Source organism: Barbatula barbatula (assembly GCF_947034865.1).
Source record: "Barbatula barbatula genome assembly, chromosome: 5".
NCBI classification, from domain to species: domain Eukaryota; kingdom Metazoa; phylum Chordata; class Actinopteri; order Cypriniformes; family Nemacheilidae; genus Barbatula; species Barbatula barbatula.
The window spans coordinates 15,347,840-15,370,179 of NC_136769.1; the positions used below are offsets into that span (position 1 = coordinate 15,347,840).

The 22,340-nt window shown below is 37.8% G+C and overlaps 1 protein-coding gene across 5 annotated transcripts; it reads right to left on the reverse strand.

Moving 5' to 3' along the window:
* Positions 1-855: 855 nt before the first annotated feature.
* On the reverse strand, positions 856-20,609 carry LOC306893756 (uncharacterized protein). Of its 5 annotated transcripts, XM_079455780.1 has the most exons (16): positions 20,409-20,609; positions 12,412-12,603; positions 11,682-11,888; positions 10,715-11,260; positions 7,997-10,600; positions 7,794-7,895; positions 7,309-7,415; positions 6,968-7,026; positions 6,736-6,878; positions 5,897-6,031; positions 5,651-5,693; positions 5,402-5,439; positions 5,155-5,251; positions 4,786-4,975; positions 3,529-3,543; positions 862-2,518 (listed from the first exon to the last, which is right to left on the reverse strand). In XM_079455780.1, the coding sequence occupies exons 1-16, from the start codon at positions 20,458-20,460 to the stop codon at positions 2,390-2,392; spliced, it is 4,659 nt and encodes a 1,552-aa protein (XP_079311906.1). In that variant the 5' UTR covers positions 20,461-20,609; the 3' UTR covers positions 862-2,389. The 5 variants fall into 5 exon arrangements, 4 of the variants coding, with proteins under 4 accessions (XP_079311907.1, XP_079311909.1, XP_079311906.1 ...); XM_079455781.1 differs by lacking the exon at positions 3,529-3,543 and having other exon boundaries at positions 856-2,518; XR_013786620.1 differs by lacking the exon at positions 3,529-3,543 and having other exon boundaries at positions 857-2,518; positions 7,798-7,895.
* Between the last annotated feature and the right edge of the window lie 1,731 nt (positions 20,610-22,340).

Consider the following 22,340-nt stretch of genomic DNA (forward strand, 5'->3'; position numbering starts at 1 on the left):
TATGAGCAGTGAAGTGAAGGAACAAAGTGAAAATATCAATCTATGTAAAGCAGAATGATTATAACAACAAAACACAAACTTAACTTGATACAAAAGTGCAGATGTTATTGTTTTCATTGAAGCACACTGGATGCTCATTGAAACCTATTTCCATTTCCTAAATTGAGCTAAAATGAGGCGATGCAATAATGAGAATGTAAAAGACGCAGGGGCAGAAAACAAAACACATATCTACAGATACAATTGAGATACAGATGACTTTTTTAAAGCTTAAGTCTGTTTAGGCTTTAAATTGCAGGGAGCGTGAACCTTTTTAAACTAATCAGAGGCTTATAGGTTTAAACAATTTGTGTGCATGTGTTTTTGATATGGCCATGTGGTCCCCTGCAACAGTATATTGCAGTTATAATTATGCTCATTCTTCAGTCAGAGCTCCTTATCCTGGTTGCAGGGGTCATAGGGTTGATAGGGCTGTTTATGGGACCTCTGTTTAATTTATTCAGAGACATCTGTTACCCAGGATCTGACTGTGAGGAAAAGATTTTCAAGTGTCCCTCTGTCACCACACACGCATACAGGGAACGTAAGGTCACATCTTTATATGTTAACAACCTGTTTCGTAGCTAGACCTGAAACTGTTACAACTTGTAGATTCTGTGTTCTAAATGGGACATAACCTTAACTTTGAGCCTACAATCAAGCAGTTATAGTTGTCTTCGTTACAAGTGACTGGTCTGTGTCATGGGCAGAAATGATCAATTCATAATTGCATCAAAAGCAATAATACAGACTATGCACGAAATGTAACCTTCTTTACATATAATTAACGTTATTTTTCTACAGATTTTACATCTTACAAGGCAAAAAAACTAAATTTATTTAGGACAATTCAACAATACATTTCTAGAAAACAAACAGAAACAGAATAGTAAAATCAATAAATGAATCAATGAATACAACACCTGTGCATCGGCATATGGGCTGGATGCAAAGCTTAAACCCTGACCTGTCTGATAAATAATTGTTTGTAATTTACGGAAACATTTATTTATTGAGTAAATAAGTAATACTTTGAATTTTTTTCAAAAAATTCAAACACAACAGAATTGCTCGAAAAATTCAATTTCAAAGTATTTTTTGAATACTTTGATTTTTCTAGAGTGAAAAATGTGTCCTTTGTCAGGTTCAAAACCTACAATTAAGAGATATTAGGAAGCTCTGTTTTGGAGGCCTATTGTTCTTCACCAAAACAGAAAAACCCAACCTACATGAGATTCATGTTACACGTACATGCACAGCAGTCTCAGAAAGGATTTGAACCTTAATGCAAATTAAGTTCATTTTGACTTTTTAGGCCATATGAGAGTTTGTAACGAAAGAAAGAAAGAGTTTGCATGTGCATGTGTGTAATATACAAAAAAAACATAAACCTAATGAATAATAAATGTAAAACAACTACATCTTTGGTTTATTTCCTTTTAGTATACAGAATAAGATGATAACTTCGTTCCAAAATAATTTTTTTTAACAAAAGCCTGCACATACAGAAAACAGCCCAGTAGAACATAAATGAGTAAATATGAACCAACAGACAACATGTTTTGATTTGAATAAATATAATTATTGGCACAACTACGAAAGGGGGCCTCTTTAAAAGCTCCTTTTTATTGCATAAATCTCCTATTCAATTAACAACATCACATTCAGGCACAGAGAATTTCTATTGACATGCATCTTCCTGACATAAAACCAATTATTTAAAACTGAGAGTTTAAGACCTTTCTGGTAGACATCATCTCAAAAGATAAAAACACACACGAACACACATAATATATTTGTTATCACTGTGTGATGAAACATGCTCACTGCTCAAGCGACAAAGTAAAGTTTAGAAGTTGGCAGAACGTCACTCCCCGTCCCTACACCCAAGGTTAGCTAAATAAATTACATTTGTTGAAATTCTTCATAATAACGTGTCTTTGGTTGTAAACTTCAAATGTTTTCTGAACACTTTAACCTTCATAACAAAGCATTTTCTATAGAAGTAACATTTGCAAGAAGTCAGAACGAAAAAATGACCGGTGCAATAATAAAACATAAAAAAAGAAACTAATAAAGAAAAATGTCAACATGTCCACTGCTCTCATCTTCCACTGCTCTCATGCATGCTGTGTAAAAGTATAACCCAATCATTAATGCATTTGTACGAAGCGTGCATTTCCTGGGTGAGAGATTCTTAAAAAAAATCAGCATCTGAATGTTGACAATTTAAACTTAAACATGAAGAGTTCTACTTTTTGATCCAAGGCCTTTTATGATGTTGCTTTATTGCACTGTTTATTCTTATTCCCTAACATGCTTTTTCTGTACCCCAGCCTTCCATCCGTCCTCATGTGGTTCTCCTCTCCTCTCCATCCAGGTAGTAGGGGTTTTCCTGACCCACCAAGTACGAGTACCGTGATGGGTTTTTCCCTTTAAAGGTCCTCATGTCATCTGTTGCGAGATCATATGAGCCCGTCTGCAGGAGAGGTGACACTCCGAATTATCCACATGCAGGTAAACAAAACAACACAACCCCTTCACGCTCCCATCCAAATACTCTTTAAATACCAGCATGCAGAAAATTCTCAATCACTAACCACCATAAATAAACTGGTTATATTCACAAGCAAAGCTCACCACGGCATATAGACCTTGTTTGATCAAAATCTAAGCACTTGAGAATCGTACAGTCACAAAGTGTAAAGATAAATACCGAAGGAATATTCTGGATAAAATACTATTTAAACTAGAAGTTTACACTCGTAATTATTTGAGTTCGTCCTCAGCAGGCATTGGCTTCAGTAGTATCGTGTAACACTACATGAAATTTATGTTAGTCATGGTTCTGCCTCCTTTTGTCTTGATTTTCTAGTCTAGTGGCAGAATCATGACAGAGCAACGTGTTTGGTGTGGAGAAAAACACATTTTTGTCGGTCACGACATGATGTGCTTTCTCTCCGGTCTAGTCTTTGGCCCCGCCCCTCTCGTTTCCTCGTTAGCTTTCCATCAGTGTCTCATTTCCCACACCTGCCCATTGTTATCTTCCCTTGTTAGTTCCCCTATATAATGCCCTTGTGTTTTCTGTCCTGTGCTGGTTCGTTTTGTATTAACTTCTTGTTGTGATCTACTGCCAGAAAATCTGCGGTCTTCCCCACCACATTTGTGATTATGTTAATGGAAACCTGTACTGGATTGGCAGGTTTACTGTTGATGTCACACAACATGTCAACTACTGCATGCATTGCTCAAATTTTTTGACCAACACAGCAACACTGATGGACAACAATGACATACAGTATTTTAGGTCAACGGACGATATTCAAAACCGTTCTGAAAAACTTTTTTGCCACCAGTGGCATAGAAATTAAGTTGCATTTATCCTGGAATATTCCTTCTGAAGGAAAAACGAGTTTGAAAGTGCAAACCAGCACACATGTTATTGACACAGTTTTTCATCATTGGGAGAGTTAGAGGGAACAGGCTTACCTTTCCTCTAATCTTCTACAGTCATAGAACATGATGTGAGGGGGGATCATGCAAGACCAAGCATACAGGATATCACATACACAACATGACGAAACATGCACAAACACACATATACACACACACACAGGTTTGTTTAAGAACTAGCTGATCACAAAACTCTATAATACCAAGCTGTGACTTACAACCGTGACTAAAAATGTACAAAATTACAAACGAAATATGTAGAGAATATTTTCCAAGCATTAGATTGATAGCTCACTCAAAAATCTTAATTCTGTTATATTTTATTTACCCTCTTGTCATTACAAACCTGTTTGACTTTCTTTCATCAAAACACAGAAGATATTTTGAAGCATGCTGGTTAATGAACAACAGTGGTATCCATTGACTTGCATTGGTTTTGTACATACAGTATATGGGTACCTCCATTGTTTAACTTTCTCAAAATGTCTTGTTTTGTGTTCTGCAGAAGAAAGTCATACAAATTTTAAAAGACAAGAGGGCGAGTACATTTACATTTTTGGGTGAACTCTCAATTAAGGCTCTGTTGGTCTTCCTTGACCTCATGTTAACTGCAAACTGCAGTTGTTCTGTTACTGGAATACAATACCTATTTTGTGTGTGGCCTAAGTAGGACAGCATCTCTTAAAGTCCGTTATTTAAGTAATACTTGGAAGAAAATCGTATTAATCTGAACTTTGGTTTAAATAGGAATACAGTACGTCAGAAGTCAGCTTGGCAAACAGAGTATAGATTCGGTCATGGACTTAGTTCTGATTCAAAATATATTCATTAGCATCCGTTAGTGAGATTAATTTACTGTTGTGACACTGTTATTGGTGTTAGTATGAGACAAGATATAAGAGGAGTTATATATGAAACGTACAGACTATTAACAGTGGGCAAATTTGATTTAGATTTAAGATGAGAATAATGTTAACATTGTTATATTTACAAAGCTTACAGAGACATACATACATAGTTGATCTTTGTTAGCAAAACAAAATCTTTATCAGAAAGTACTACTAAGCACTTCAGTAAAGCAAAGTCCCAGATTTGGATTTGAATGGAAGCCTCTTCTTAAGATGTTATTAATAATAATAATAATAACAATATTATAATGAATAATAATAAACATGCTTAAATGTATTTTTAAGAACATGAATTACTAACCCATTGTAAGTTAAAGATAAATGTAGCTGAAATGTGAACTAATGGTTAATTCATGCAGATTTTAACTGAAGGCGAAGCACTCACCAATCCGTTGCCATTTCTTTTCCTACCGGCCCCCTCCGCCATCTCCAGAGAGATATCACCGGCATTATTGCTGGAACTGGAAGCCAGAGTGGCACGTGGAATAGAGGTGATACCCTGCGAGGACCATGTGGACTGGATGTTCTCAACAGGATATGGAGTGCTGTAATAACTGTCCTGAGACTTCCCCCTTCTGGAAACACAACCACACACAGTCATCAGGTCGGAGCGCTGGACAGGTCTCAGTTGAAGTGGACACCTCACCACACTGATCAGCCGATGCATATTGCAAACTAAAAGTGCTGGCTGAAATGACCAGTTCCGGTCTGATTGGCTGGTTTCATGCATGAGTACTGTAAGTTGAACACTCACCTATGAGTCACACACATGTAGATGAGAACAACCAAAATGACAATGAGCAGAATTCCCCCTAAGACACACGCCACTACCACTAGAGCCAACAGAGAGGCTAGACAGAGAGACAAAGATAGTTACACAAATACTTTATGTACATACACATGCATGTCTACACGCTCAGTTTTTCAATACAAGCAGCAATGTAATGAATGAATTGAAATGACCGCTTCAATAGTAAATGAATGAAAAAAGGAATTCTTACAGTCATTACAGTTGAATCCAGAATAACCAAACGGACATCTAAAAAAGGTAAATAAATGTAAAATGTATAAGGTTTGCATGAAAACTGTGATGACCCAATATTGTCATGACACAAGGGGGCAGTAGTTTCTATTACACATACATGTCATGCATTCAACCACTGAATTTCTGTCGACCTCTGTGTACAAACACACACAGTTTGCATACATGTCTGAGAGGTGATGTACATTAATAACAAATAAAAACTCACGGAACACAGCCCCCTGCTTCCGCTTTCTTGCCGCCGGGGCAGACTATGAAAGGAATAAAGTGAGAGAGAACAAGATAAAAAGCATGAGCATGAGCTCAATTAGATGGACATTTTTTTCATTTCTTACATCATTAAAAAAAATACATCAATATTTTGCCATAGACAATACAAAGGCAAACACAATTGATTGTTTGCCCCCAAACTGCACTTCATCTGTGTTTCTTCACTGCAAACACAGTCACTCACCTACACAGCTCCTGCTCTGGTAAGGATTGGGTACATAGGCAGCTCTGCAGGAACAGCTGACAAAACCATCGTCCGTGGCACAAAATGTCGAGGTGTCATCACAAGGAGCAGGTGACTGCACACACAGGCTGGTTACTATCAAAAGGGTAAAAGACAATATTCTTTAGTCCTTTAAAAGTCCTTTAACTGGCCACCATTTTAGTCTCTTTTTACCTATCACTATAAAAGAAATTCCACACAGTTTTCACATATTTTTTACGTTTACGTATATGTTAAATAACAGGGTTTAATAACATGCTTTTTCACATGATTTGGTTGGTAAATAGATGATAAAATAGTATAAGATGGAAAGCAGCATGTCAAGCTGCAGAAACCCTTATCATCTAAAGCAGGGGTTTCAAACTTTTTGTCAGCTGAACAAAGATTTTTTAAAGATACAAAATTAAAAGCTAATTTAAAATATGAATAAAACTTGAATAAACTCAAATCAAAACTAATAACTCCAATTAATAGCACATTTGCATGTTAAACTTTAATTTAACTTAACTTATAATACTGGCATAGACACAAACGTTTGAACAAAATGCAACAAACTGAACATTTATAACCAGATACCATTTTTTAAACAAATATCTTTAAAAGTTAACTTTTTATGCAAGATTAAACCCTAAACAAACATCTATACTACATACATTTTGCTATGACTACATCTTTGGGGTTATAAATAGGGCTAGAAATACTAAAACATGCTAAATAAATATTCTACTCAACATCTGCTGCAAATGTATAGTTCATGTATTCACCTTAGGATTGATAGTGAGAGGTCATGTGTTACTCACCATTGTAATTAGCACCATCAAGAACACAGGATTGTGTACGGCAATTGTTTATAGCTTCACTTATAGTCTGGTAAAATGTTTTCTGGGTAACTGGAGAATTTGCTTCAAAGAAACTGTTTACTGTAGCTATTACACTACCGGACCTGGAAATATTTACACAGAGATTAGAAACTGGCAACTATAATTAATATTTAGAAAGCTTTAGTCAAGCACAGTTGGAAGTGCTACTTACTCTAACTTAAGAACCACACTGTTAATGTAGCTTGAATGGTTACGCATAGCCGTATTTACCTAGGAGAAAAGAGGAGGAGAGCATGATGATATAGAGTAATAGAATATGAAGGATATTGATCCAGGATATGGATTTGTTTTTGGAAGTGAAACTATTTACTCAAAGGCAGCTCAATGAGTCTTTATTTACATTTATGTTTAACTTTTAAAGCCTATATACTGCCAAAACAATATAAACAAACAGCCTATATTCTTCTATACAGAACATTAAAATATTAGAAATGTACTCAACTCATATTGTACTTTATGTTAATATATGTTAGTTTTAAGTTTGTGACCTACCGCAGAGATGATCTCCTCTGCAATTTGCTTAAATTCCATGGATTGGGGATTATTCATAGACCTGTTAAAAGTGCGATTCACACGCAGTATACCAGGGAAGGTTTTGGCTGCAAATAAACAGGTTGTGAGAACAGTTTGATGTTAAAAGAGTGTGATATTAAAGCAAACCAATTCTTACGATAGGACTCTATATCCATGTAGAAGAACTGTTGACCCGAAAATTAAAAAGGTATATTACATATATCATATTAGAACACTGGTCAACTCATATACACCAACACAAACTCATGGCTAAAACTAAACTGTTCTATGGTGTAGCTAATTTTGTCTATTTGTAAGATCTCGTAAGAACAAGAGAAAACTTGTTTAATTGGTTACATCGGTTAAGAGAATGAAAATTCTGAATACTAATAAGCCTCATACTGTGTGTGGTCTTATGTGAGGGAGAGAAAATGTGACCGACGGGCATCACATTTGACACTTACTTACAATACAAGCACCATTGACAAACAAGGTTCCTGCCAAACACTGACAGGTGGAATTCACACACACACTGAGTGCTGGGCAAGGCACTGCAGGACAAGTAGCTAGAATAAATAAATAAAAAGAAAATGTATAAAAGGCACTTGTGAGAACCCTCACTACATGAACAGACACACAGATACACAGCACATTCATTCCAACACACCTTGCGGGGTTGTGGTGTTAGTTGGGTTAGTAGGTCTAGTAGTAGAATTGCCTGTGGTAGTAATTCCTGTTGTAGCGTTTGCCAGTGTAGTGGTATTCCCTGATGTAGTTATGGATGGTGTGGTAGCACTTCCTGGCGTAGTTATGTTTGTTGTAGTAGCATTTTCTGGTGTAGTTATGGGTAGTGTGGTAGAATTTTCTGGTGTAGTTATGGGTAGTGTGGTAGCATTTTCTGGTGTGGTTATGGGTAGTGTGGTAGCATTTTCTGGTGTGGTTATGGGGGTTGTGGTAGCATTTCCTGGTGGGGTTATGTTTGGTGTGGTAGCATTTCCTGGTGTGGTTGTGTTTGGTGTGGTAGCATTTCCAGGTGTGGTTATGGGTGGTGTGGTAGCATTTTCTGGTGTGTTTGTGTTTGGTGTGGTAGCATTTCCTTGTGTGGTTGTGTGCGGTGTGGTAGCATTTTCTGGTGTGGTTGTGTGTGGTGTGGTAGCATTTTCTGGTGTGGTTGTGTTTGGTGTGGTGGCATTTCCAGGTGTGGTTATGGGTGGTGTGGTAGCATTTCCTTGTGTAGTTATGTGTGGTGTGGTAGCATTTTCTGGTGTGGTTGTGTTTGGTGTGGTAGCATTTTCTGGTGTGGTTGTGTGTGGTATGGTAGCATTTTCTGGTGTGGTTGTGTGTGGTATGGTAGCATTTTCTGGTGTGGTAGCATTTCCAGGTGTGGTTATGGGTGGTGTAGTAGCATTTCCTTGTGTAGTTATGGGTGGTGTGGTAGCATTTCCTTGTGTAGTTATGGGTGGTGTGGTAGCATTTCCTTGTGTAGTTATGGGTGGTGTGGTAGCATTTTCTGGTGTAGTTATGGGTGTTATGATAACATTTCCTGTTGTGGTTATGTTTGGTGTAGTAGAATTTCCTGGTATGGTTATGGGTGCTGTGGTAGCATTTCCTTGTGTAGTTATGGGTGGTGTGGTAGCATTTCCTTGTGTAGTTATGGATGGTGTGGTAGCATTTCCTTGTGTAGTTATGGGTTCTGTGGTAGCATTTCCTTGTGTAGTTATGGGTGGTGTGGTAGCATTTCCTTGTGTAGTTATGGGTGGTGTGGTAGCATTTTCTGGTGTAGTTATGGGTGTTATGATAACATTTCCTGTTGTGGTTATGTTTGGTGTAGTAGAATTTCCTGTTATGGTTATGGGTGCTGTGGTAGCATTTCCTTGTGTAGTTATGGGTGGTGTGGTAGCATTTCCTTGTGTAGTTATGGGTGGTGTGGTAGCATTTTCTGGTGTAGTTATGGGTGTTATGATAACATTTCCTGTTGTGGTTATGTTTGGTGTGGTAGAATTTCCTGGTATGGTTATGGGTGCTGTGGTAGCATTTCCTTGTGTAGTTATAGGTGGTGTGGTTACATTTCCTGGTGTACTGAGGGGTTGTGTTGTGTTGTTTCCTATAGTGGTTATAAGTGGAGTGGTATTATTTCCTGGTGTAGTTATGTTTGATGTGGTGGCATTTCCTGTGGTAGTTATTGGTTGTGTGGAAACATTTCCTTGTGTAGTTATGGGTGGTGTAGTAGCATTTCCTGATGTAGTTATGGGTGGTGTGGTAACATTTCCTTGTGTAGTTATGGTTGGTGTAGTAGCATTTCCTGGTGTAGTTATGGGTGGTGTGGTAACATTTCCTTGTGTAGTTATGGTTGGTGTAGTAGCATTTCCTGGTGTAGTTATGGGTGGTGTGGTAACATTTCCTTGTGTAGTTATGGTTGGTGTAGTAGCATTTCCTGGTGTAGGTGTAAGTGCTGTGGTAGTATTTCCTGATGTAGTTGTGTTTGATGTAGTAGCATTTCCTTGTGTAGGATCATTTCCTGGGCTAGTGAGGGGCTGTGTTGCATTGTTTCCTATAGTAGTTATGGGTTGTGTTGTGGCATTTCCTGGTGTAGTTATAGGCGATGTGGTACCATTTCCTGGTGTAGTTATAGGCGGTGTGGTCGCATTTCCTGGTGTAGTTATAAGTGGTGGGGATGCATTTGGTGTAGTGAGGGATTGTGTTATATTGTTTCCTATAGTAGTTATGGGTGATGTAGTGGCATTTCCTGGTGTAATTATAGGCGGTGTGGTCGCATTTCCTGGTGTAGTTATAAGTGGTGGGGATGCATTTGGTGAAGTGAGGGATTGTGTTATATTGTTTCCTATAGTAGTGATGGGTGATGTAGTGGCATTTCCTGGTGTAGTGATGTGCGGTGCAGTTGTGTTTCCTGGTGTATTTTGGGGTGGTGTGGTAGTGTTTACTGGTGTTGTGAAGAGCAGAGCTGTAGTGATTCCTGGTGTACTGGTGGGTAGTGTTGTAGCATTCCCTGCTGTATTTATGGGTGGTGTTGTGACATTTTCTGGTGTTGTCATAGGGGATAGGGTTGTAACAGAAGGAGCAGTTACATTGCCTGGGTTAGTAAGTGGTGTGGGAGTTGTGGTATTGCCTGGTGCTACAGTGGGTGGAACTTTAGAACTGCTTGTTGTACTCAGTGCTGGAGATGTGGCATTGCCTGGTGTAGTTTGAGGGTCAACTGTAGCAGGTGTCGTACCATTGCCACAAGAAGTTGTAGGTAAGACAGTGGCATTACCTAGTGTGGTTAGTGGAGGAAATGTTAGCGGTGGATTAGTGACACTTCCTGATGTTGGTATGAGTAGATTAGTGGCATTGCTTGGTGTTGTTATGGTTGCACTTGTAATATTACCTTGTGTAGGCTGAGTGGGGGTTGTTGCATTGACTGGAACAGGCAGGGATGGCGTTGTGTTGCCTGGTGTGGTTACAGGTTGAACAAGTGTGGTAAAGGGGGGAGATGTAGGATTGCTTAGGGAAGTTATGAGTGGAGTTGCAGGGTTTCCTGATGTAGACGTGACATTGACTGGAGTAATCAGACTGGCAGTAGTGACAACAACTGTTGTGTTGACAGATGTGCTGAAATAAGGGCTAGTGACAATTTCTCCTGCAGATGAGGATGGAATTGAAGCAGTTCCTGATGTGGTAACAGGAGGATTTGTAACTGGTGTAGGATGGTCAGAAGCATTTCCAGATGTAGATACAGGTGGACTTGTGGTGTTGGCTGCAGTAGTTGCAAATGCAGGTGGAGTTGTGGCATGACCTGATGTGATAACAGAAGAATTAGTGGTGGTTCCTGATGGAGTTGCAGGATCGTTTGTTGTGTTCCTTGATGTAGATAAAGGTGGACTTGTGGTTTCGGATGGGGTATTCACAGATTCAGGTGGAGTTGTGGCGGTCCCTGTACTCGGTGGACAGATAATTTGGTTATTGAATAAGCAACAGCACAAGCTGAGCAATGTAGATGTTTTTGTTTACACTGTTTTCAGAAGCACATACAAAGTTTCAATGATTGTTTGAATACAGACTAAAATGCTTCTAAATACTTGCAGACTACCATTTAATGACTACATTTATTTATATTATGTAGGATGAGTTTATGTTAAAAATAGTAAATCACAAATTAAAATGACTTCAGCTAGGTTTTTATAGCCTGGCCCACATTTGTGTGGAGCAGGTGTGGTGATGCTGAAGCTATTTTTGAAGAAAATGAAGTCTGATGTTCCTCTTGATGTTATTTCTTATAAGAATCCCAGACTAGGAGAATGAAGAGTTATGATTGAACTAGCTGAAGTTTTACTAGAAGTCAGAAGTTCTCTTACCGCCAGTAGAGCTAATAGTAGTTGTGCTTGTTGTAAAATTATTTGTGTTTGCTGAGTTTGTATTAGTGGTTGGGCTTGCATTGATTCCCACTGTTGATGTATGAGGATGTGTGGTAGTCGAATTTGGGGTGGATGAAACAGCAGTCGTGCCTATGGATAAGGAACTTGCCATAGATGTGGTTGCACTTGTAACCACTTTGGTCAAGCCTGTAAAAACACGGACAAATTTGTCAGGCGCTACACAAAGCAGCAAATTCATACAATCCTGGAACAAAATATCAATGTTTAGTGTGACTGTCCTACAATCCCATGTAGCATCTAATTAGGTGCAGTACATACACACCAAAATTCTATAATGTACACATCATGTCTGTTTTGGTAACATTGTTTTCAGAAGCACATGCAAAGTTTCAATGATTGTTTGAACACAGACTAAAATGCTTCTACATACCTGCAGACTACCATTTAATGACTACATTTATTTATATTATGTAGGATGAGTCTATGTTAAGAACAGTAAATCACAAATTAAAATGATTACGGCTAGGTTTTCATAGACTGGCCCACATTTGTGTGGAGCAGGTGTGGTGATGCTGAAGCTATTTTTGAACAAAATGAAGTCTGATGTTCCTCTTGATGTTATTTCTTATAAGAATCCCAGACTAGGAGAATGAAGAGTTATGATTGAACTAGCTGAAGTTTTACTAGAAGAAGTCAGAAGTTCTCTTACCGCCAGTAGAGCTAATAGTAGTTGAGCTTGTTGTAGAATTATTTGTGTTTGCTGAGTTTGTATTAGTGGTTGGGCTTGCATTGATTCCCACTGTTGATGTATGAGGATGTGTGGTAGTCGAAATTGGGGTGGATGAAACAGTGTCTATGGATACGGACATAGATGTGACTGTGCTTGAATCATTGGCCAAGGCTGTGAAAACACAATAACAATTTGTCAGGCGCTACACGATGCAGCATTTTGTATAATCCTAGAGAAAAATATCAATTGTTAGTGTGACTGTCCTACAATCCCATGTAGCATCTAATTAGTGCAGTACTTACACACCAAATTCTATAATGTACACATCATGTCTAGTAAGAAGTTTTGTTGTTTTTCAAGAACAAACAGTGATATAGAAATATCACCTGCAGTGGTCTGATGGCGTTATTGCTTAGCAACCAAAGCACACACAAAAGAAAAATGAACTTCAATGCACTCATACGATACAGCTGTCAGCCAAAGTTACTGCTGTTGTTTACTTTTGGTATTACTCAGAATATCAAAAACTGGCACATACACAGAAAATACTGCAGAAATTGGTTATGGATAATAATAATTTGCATTTTATAACATTTATAACATAATGACATTTACATACCGGCCCAGTAATTAATTTATTACCTTCATCCACCACACCCCCACCAAAAAACTATAGTTAGTGTGCAGTTGTTTAAGTATCGTGGAAAATGTGAAGTTTAGTTAAACATCAACCGCTCCTTCAAGTGGACTATATTGAGGAACTAATGTAGGGTATAGTAAATGAGGGTATGGTGGGTGATTTCGGACACTGTGTTCCTAGAATTGAATTAAATGCAGGTTTTTGATAAAGCTGAAATTTGCACATTTTTGCTCTCTATTGCCATCTCTATTTTAAACATAAAATTGCAGGTTGTTTTGGACAACTTTACGTGAAATCTGTCATGACAGCTCAAATAATTAATCAATATTATAAACTTATCATTGTGAATCTGTGTAACGTTTTTATGTAACTGCTCAATAAGTGATTTTTGTAAATAAAAAATTTATATCTTTAGTAAAATGTTTTAGTAATTAAAGTACATTTTACTATAAAGTGTTTTGGGTTCTAGATTTTAATATGAAATCAATTCTGATTTATGAGATGTATAATTCCTATGAACTCCATACAATGCGAAAACGAATCCTTCATGCACTGCTGATATCTGAGAAGGTTTTTGTTTAACCATAAACACTTCTTTATAAGATCCACTAGAGGCACTGTGGGCAAATCAGAAGAGGAAATATGGAACCAACAAGGAGTAAAACTTATTTTAATAATTACTAGCTCTGTACAATATGTCAGTTTGGGTATTTTATGTGAAATCCTTATACACCATTATAAAACATACACCAAAAAAAAACATCTGAGTAATTCAGTTGTCCTATATATTTGACACACCCCCAATAAAAACAAAGTGTAATTTGTGCACAAACATCATTGGTTTTGGTGAATGCAGCATGTGCGATTGAGAATAAACAAGGCTGTGGGGATACTCGTGGTGATAAGCCTACTACTTGCTAATCCTTTCCAGAAGCAGAGTATATCCAGATGGAGAGGGTTACATCGGGTCCAGTTTCAGCTCACAGCACACACAGGAAACTGTGTTAGACTGAGGTTGATTGGGTCAAAGTGCACATAACACATCACTACTGACCACAGCATAGGTCAAGTCATGGTCCATCATTTCTATAAGCAAATGTTGTTTTGGTTGATTTCACATTTATATTTGAATTAAGCATCAATATAAACACTATATAAAGAATGAACTTGGATGGATGCGCCGTAGTGACCTCTGGGACTTCAATATGCGCGTAAGGCTGCATTCGATGCGTGCCTGAAATTGAGGACACATCCAGGTACTTTCATGAATTGTCTGCTCTTGAGTATTGGAACCGGACTTTGACGTTATTGATGACGTAGAGCGAGAACACAAGGACACAGCTGAAGAAAGCATATTGAGAAACGGCCCAAGTCACCAATACATTTCTAGTTGTGTAACTAATAGCCTTAGTCAAATCAAAGAGTACCAGACTTCAGAGAGAGCTCATTGTTGGGGTTGCCCTAAACTTTCAACATGTTGACAGTAATCATTAATTTGGGGCAAAAGGAGACTAAATGCTCCTGTCCTGTTACCAGAGCAGCCAATGTCTCAACACCATCTCCTCTAATCAAATTCCACCATTGCTTGGTACAGTAGAGCCTCTATTTCTAAACTGTGTGTGTGAAAGGTATAAAATGACCTTGAAGCTTGTCTTACTCCCTGACACACAAAAAATACCTACAGTGGCAGATTCACTGAAAGTTTGGCCATATAAAAACATTTCAATATTGTTTATACTATTATTAATTAGAATATTTGTTGCAGTTTTCATATTAAACACAAGAATACTTCTTTAGACAATGCACTTACATACACAGGCACCCAGAGTGTGCGAATCGTGGGGGTTGACAGGGAGATCTATAAAGCCCTGAGGCTGAAACCTTCTGCAATGATGGCTCACTACTTCAAAGGAGCAAACACTGACACCAGGCAGCAGGAAAACCTTACAACTTTTACTTCCACCTCCCACAGACGTGCCATCCCACAGATAAACACACACTCACACAATCATCTATCATGCTGGCACTCTATATGAAACATGCACACACACTACTGCTCATTTTCTCTATTGCAAACAAAGAGCATGCGTCACCTTCTCTGACGTTCTGTTTGCTCGTTTCTCTCTGTTTAATGAACTTCTCCATTCACATCAATGGCTAAATTAAATTCTTTGTTTATATACCCTTTTAATTCCATTGGTCACGATAGTGAGTGTAAAGAAGTTTTTTTTCATAAAGTTGTTTTTATCAATTCCTTTAAGGGCCTACAAATGACACAGCACTTAGATATTGTCATGTCTGGGAATTGAAGGTACAGTAAGTGATTTTTAAGAAACGCTATAGAAAATTTGAATAAGCATTTAAAGAAAACAATTTTGTTATTATTTGCTGAACATCTGTTCTGTGTGTGTTGTTGCACATTCTTTATTTTGAGGGCAGAGCAATGCAGGATGGGGCGTGTTTGTTTGGTCGTCGATTTGAAATATCAACAGAAGTTTTTAGAAATCGCTTAAGGCACCTTTAAATATGTTAAAGGGGAGGTGCCACGGTGTTTCATGCATTCTGACTTCTTTAAACGTGCTGGCTTCTCATGCTTGACATGGTCAACTTGTTTAAAAAGGAGTTGAACGTATGACGTAGTATTTCTATTCTTGATACACTCCCCCAGTGCTCGTATAGGCTTCAGAAAGTTTTTTTCCAACATGAAATTCCATTATGTAACAACTTTTCTTAGTCCATTATTTTGACACTTCTCCCGGAAAAGCATGCCCACGTGTCGACTCAACAGGAGCGAAATTAAAGAGCACGCCCATGTGTCAACCAGGGAGAGCGGGAGAAGGAGCATGCGCACACCTCAACCTGCTGGAGCAAGAGAGTGTAAAGCGAACTTATAGGGAATCAACAGGGATATGTGCAGGGATAATGCGACGATGTATTGTGTGCTCGTGCTGTAGTCCTTTTTTATAAGTATGTGTTCCAAAGGAATTTAACCTACCACCTTTTGCACAACTAACGCAATGCTCTACATTCCCATTAAGGACTATAATTTCCAATGAGGGAAAATTGTAAAACTGGTGTTGTTTAAAATAATAGGCAGAGGAAAGCCAAGTCCTCTGTTTGGTGATGCCCTTTGATTTATGTACCTTTTTTATGTAATACTACTGTACAGTCCTTTGGTCTACTTTGTATGGAAAGGGCTCTATAAATAAAGTAGACTTGAGACTTATTAGTATTCCAAAGCATTCTTAAAGCTGCCATAACACATGTAGTTTCTGCCGATCTCATATTAATCTTGCGTACCGATAGAGTAGTATTGCATACTTCGTATCTTCCAAGATTATTTGGTTTGATCGCATTTATAAATGATACATACAGCCGTACGATTATTTACGGAAAAACATGACGTCCTTGGGGTGTGTGGGGGGAGGAATCAAATCATGAGCACACAATAGCCTGCCCTACATCATGGCACTATCCCTGGATAACTATTGATTGACTATATATTTTTGTATTTTTTGATAGACTATGCACGTACGTGTTGCACGTACGCAAATTAAGTGTTATATCCACAGTTTATATAACATCCATCACTGAAATGCAGTGAACAAACAGACACACCTAAACTATCGCAAGATAACAAGCTGCAGACAGCTGCAGGCCCACAGCACAGGCAATCTTGATGGAGCGTAGACAATATTGATGGAAAGCGGGTTTCGCTCTGCGGTTGGCGCGTGGGCGAGCTCTTTCTATCGCCTTGTCGTGCTTTTCCAGGAGAAAAGCAATAGGATCATTTTGACAAAACAGGGATCCAGACTTATAAAAAACCTTTCCGAATCAAGTTGGAGTGCTAGGGGAGTGTATCAAGCACAGAAATACTACATCATACGTCCAACTCGTTTTTTAACAAGTTGACCATGTTAAGCATGAGCAGCCTGCATGTTTAACTTTGTAAATAAGTCATAATGCATGAAACACTGTTGCATCCCCCCTTTAAGTATTTAGATTAAGTCACAAAACGTATGTTATCTAATGAAATTACATTACACATCACTTTTTAAAGCATGTTGTGGTGAGGAAGGCGGGACGAGAGCTGTGAGGCGGGGCCGGTGGCGTGAGTGATAAATGCAATCAGCTGTACGCGCACCGGTCCCGCATCTCTCACGGAGGAGATCGGGAGCTTAAAAGGATGACTGGCAGGACTGTTGACGAGAGAGGACCGGGCCCAGACATTGTTAAGTTTGTGTGTATTTTTTATTTTTTGTTCTTTACTTCCGTGTTTGTTTATTTGATTTAATTAAAGTTTTATTGTTTGAATTTCCGCCGGTTCCCGGCTCCTTCCTTCCCTTCTATGGATCTTTATAACACATGTATTTTGTAATCTGTAGTGAAATAATTTTAAAAGTAACCTTCTTACACCTGGTACTCAAGATTAATAAGAGACCTTTATCATTTGAGGCTTTTCTTAGGAATTGTTGATATTTTGATTGTTGAGTTCAGGTTGTTTAACTACTTAGGTTCAAAATAAATGTTTTATTAATTGACAGCTCTAACTATGCACCTGTAGCAGGTGCAGTTTGACCCAAATGCAGTGTCAACAGTGCTAAAAAAGGATCGAGACATATTTTCAAGCTAAAGCAGAACTGTAGATAATGATTGTAAATACACGTGTGTTTTTCGATTCAGATCCTTATCAGAGGAATATTTAAAAATGATTGTTAAAGAAATGACATTGACAACTTCCCGGTTATTTCAGCAGGAGCGTTATGGAACCCTTCAGTCTGTACACAATGATATCACACACTTTTACAGGGTACTTTGTATAAACAACACCAACAGACTTTTTACAAAAGTCAAAACTGTGTTCCACTTATTTTTTGTAATTTAGCCACTGTCCCTTACTTCTTGCCTTGTTGTTCCTCTATCTTATCTTTCATTGTTCTCTTGCATGGCACTAACATATTTTCCCACTCATTGTGTTCCTCTTTTAGCATGCCCTAATCAGTATTATGATGTTCCAAAACTTATATGAATCTAAATCTACATTGGCTTGTTTTGACCCTCAGTTAGTCAGAAAGAAACAATCAGGATCATGTTTGAAAGATCATGTTTCAAGAAAACAATATAATTTGGGACTGGACTCAAAACTGCAACCACATTACAACTTTCTGACAATTTCCTAAAATATGTTAGTGACCACAAAGCAAGGCCCTGGAAACCATTCACAACATCCTAACATTCTGTTTTTCACACAAGCATTACACAATTACACATAACTCATCTGCCTAATTGTTCAGCCTCCACATTACAGTATTCGACCCATTACCTTTTTTCGCTTCACTTGACTTCCTCTTTGTCCCTAAAATTGGTTAATATTGCCATGGAGAGACAATGTAAGAGCCCATTATGATGTCATAAACTCTCTCCTACTCTATCTTGCTTATAAGGGCTTACAAAGCTCTAAATGGCTCTTAGGTAACAGATGGTTCCCATGAGCAGCACTCCTGCGCTAGGACCCACAAGACCAACTCGCACTCTATCATATCCAATTAAAGCAAAGCCAGCGTATGCTGTCCAATTAAATAGAGATTTACAAGTCTAATCCAAGAGAAGAGAATATAAAAACTATCAAGCATCCCTTTTTTTAGGTTCAGAACGATCAATTGATATGAAACCAGCCTTTATGAACTACATTGACTACTTTAAAGACCTTCTTTATCCATCAAATACACAGATTAGCATTACAGCGCTTGTCTGGATTACAGCACCCTTCAAAACAAAGGATAACAAAGGGTTATTTTACAATCCTCAAAGCTCCTGCCCACATATCTGTACCTCCATGTTCTGCCTAAGTCTAGTTGTCCATTTATGTATTTTAGAGTATGTACTCTTTATCTCATTCATAAACACATGCATACATATCTGGCCAATAAACGTAATACACGCTTTACTAAACCTATTAGAACGTTGTTGAGGAAAGAATCTCTCATGCATGCACGCAGGCGCACACACTTTTTCCCTGACACACTTCCACATGTGAATGTCATTTCCTGTCTCTTTCATCTCATCTGACTTGCCGTTCTGTATTCGCTCCCTTCTCTTACAAAACATGTTATTTAAAGCCTACCATCTTGTCATTCCGTAGTTCACTTTATTTCTATATTTAGGGGGTCGGGCAATCTGCCCACATCTAGACCTGATGTCAGACTATTACTCGGGCTATTCTTCTACCCTAGTCCTGGAACTTTAAACACACAGTTAGACTATTAACTTTATAAGTTACACAAACAGCCCTGGGGCTGCACGGCGGCCATGTGACGTGTGTCCTTTTTAATACGTTCAGTGACATTCACACTGGTATTAACAGAACTGCTTCCTGATTCCTGGTGACTCGTTGTCATTTATGCGTTAATTTAGGTCTAACATAATGCTGTTTTGATAAACTGACATTTGAGTTGAATGTTTGATTTATCAGGGAGTCATATCAGGGAGTAGCCTATCAAGTGACTGCTCTACTTAGATAGACCAACAGGTTCAATGCTGCAACACAAATGCACTTTCCCTGAAAGACAAAATATGACATTTGATACTGTTTAGGTACAAAACTCAAAACAATGTGACGTTCACTATTCCCAATTGCTGACTCACGAGCAAGTGTGGGTGAATGAACATTCAAGTGTCTCAAAGTCATGCATGAATGTGTGTGTGTGTGTGTGTGTGTGTGCGTGCGTGCGTGCGTGCGCGCGTGCGTGCGCGCGTGCGTGTGTGTGATACAGCCAGTCCCGCAAACCTTCATCAAAATGACAAGCATGAAACCAAACTGTAAAACACTTTTAAATGAAGGTTTGCAAACAAACTAGGTCTTCAACTGTGTAATGTATGACGGAGCGTGACGATAAATAAGAACAAAATCATGCTTACCAATGATGCCGCAAACTCGCAAGATTTTGGGACATTCCCAACTTCGAATAGTTACAAACTTCGACTACAAAAGCTTACAAGTTAATATATAAGACGTTAATAGTGCATTTCATCTGTTATTCCGCCTAATCTCCGCGCTCAAAGTCGTTCAACGCATGACTCAAACGTGTCTAACGTTTGTTTGATGTTGCCAGGCAAATGTTTTGACTGTTTTAAAAGCATTGTTATTAAAAAACGTGGAAATATTATGAATTATGAAGCACGAGACTGTCCATGGTCCTTAAACATCGTGGCGCAACATCTTAAGTCAAATCATATCAATGGGTTTGTCTATAAAATAGAAAGGCCTTATTAAAAATGGTTATTTTAGATCTAAAAGAAGCACACACGCGGATGTTTAATAGTTAGTATGGCTTACCTTCTGTCGAGAAGAATATTAATACCCACAACAATCGATGCATCAATAACATTCTTTTTTCATAGGAGTGACGTTCATACAAAAAAATTAAATTGAAAAGTCGGATTCAGGATCAGACGATGTCTCAGTGTTCCCTAACGCAGTGGCTTTCACGGGTTTATTACACAGTGTGCATTTGTGCTGAGAGTACAGATCCGCTTCAGGTGGTTTCAAAGAGTCCTTGATAGTGATCCCGTTAAATACGCCTTAAAGAAGGAGGATACCTACAGGCAATAAAAACGTTTGTGAAATAGTACAGGTGATAGCAATGCTTCACTTATGGCTACTGTTTGAGTTTTAGTATTATTACTAGTAGTTGTAGGCTAATATTAATATGATGTTGTTATAATTTTTTATGTTAAATTATAACGTTGCTCCAGATAGGCTACAGAATTTTAGTTTCAGATATTGAGTCTAGTGGTAAACGAATAGTAGTATAGACCAGTGGTTCTCAAATTGGAGGCCCCAAGAACACACATTCCGTGGCATTTTATGACAAATGTATCATTAATTATATGCAATCAAACATCAGAAAAATAAGCCCACCAACCAAAAGATTTGACGTTCCAGCTGAATATGAATCAAAAATCGAAGTTTAAGATATGGTCTCTTTTGGGGGGCCGCAAGGCGATGCACCCTACACAAAGTGGGCCCTGCAAAAGCAACAACAAAAGTAACAATAACAAAAGTTTGAGAACCACTGGTATAGACATATGCAACCTATAGTCGAGTGGCATTAAAGCTGTAGCTAAACAAATAAAAGTTATAATTCCATGATAAAAAACAGAACATCATTTTATAAAAGACAGAAGTAAATTCAACAAATATGACAAAGCTGCTATTAGATTAGATTAAATTGCAGTGAAATGAATTTACAGGAAAATTCAGGCAATGGTTAACTTCCTATTTTTATACCTTTTGATATAGATTTCACTTTGGGTTTTTTTAAGTTAAAAATAAACAAGATAATTCAATTCTATCAAGAATCAAAAATAAAATTAACCATTAATACAATGTATTGCCTTTATTTTATAGATATTTATAGATAGTGTGGTAAAGCTGCCAAAGCTCTATTGTGTAAATTGCTAGTTTAAACCCTGCAATGAGTCATGAGCTAAATGCGACACAGAAATATAACAAATATAATATTGCAAATAAGAGAGTCTGCAATAAGCACACTCAAAAAATGTATTTGTTGAATTTACCTAGAAAAGCTGCATCAAATGGTTCCACGCAAAAATATTAAGAAATGTGAACAAATAACACTTTAGTTAAAATAAATTTAAGTAATGTTGACAAAACCTTTTTTGAGTAAATCCAAACCATTCTGATTATACCAGTAATTTTAAGTTAATTAAACTCAATATTTATCCTTCTCAATAGTACTTTTAGTTGTCATACATCATTTATAAACAGACTTACTGCATGTTAGTCAAAACAGAATGAGTAAATCAGATGAGAGGCATTTTAGTACTGACATTAACACAGCTAAAGCTCATTGAATGATTCAATAGACATCATGGGCGCACAGAAATCTCTCACAGCCTAAGCATATGTACCACTCTTCAAAACAATGGCAACAAATTCTTTTAAACCTCAAAGATAAATGAACATTAAGCAAAAAAATGTATTTTGTCTTTACAGAAAATCACTTAAAATAACACAACATTTCGAAATTGACTGCCTAAATGCAGTCTTACGCAAAGCATGCTGGGAACTGAAAATCAGCCAGTCATGTTGAATTTACTTACAATATGATAGGGTTTTGCGTTCTACTCAACAAGGTCAAGTTTACCAGTCAAACACTTGCTAAGCAAAGCTTACAGATCAAATTTTCTGTAAAAAAACGTTAATTCAGTTACTTGCATTTCTTTTGTAGTGAACAAGGATGGG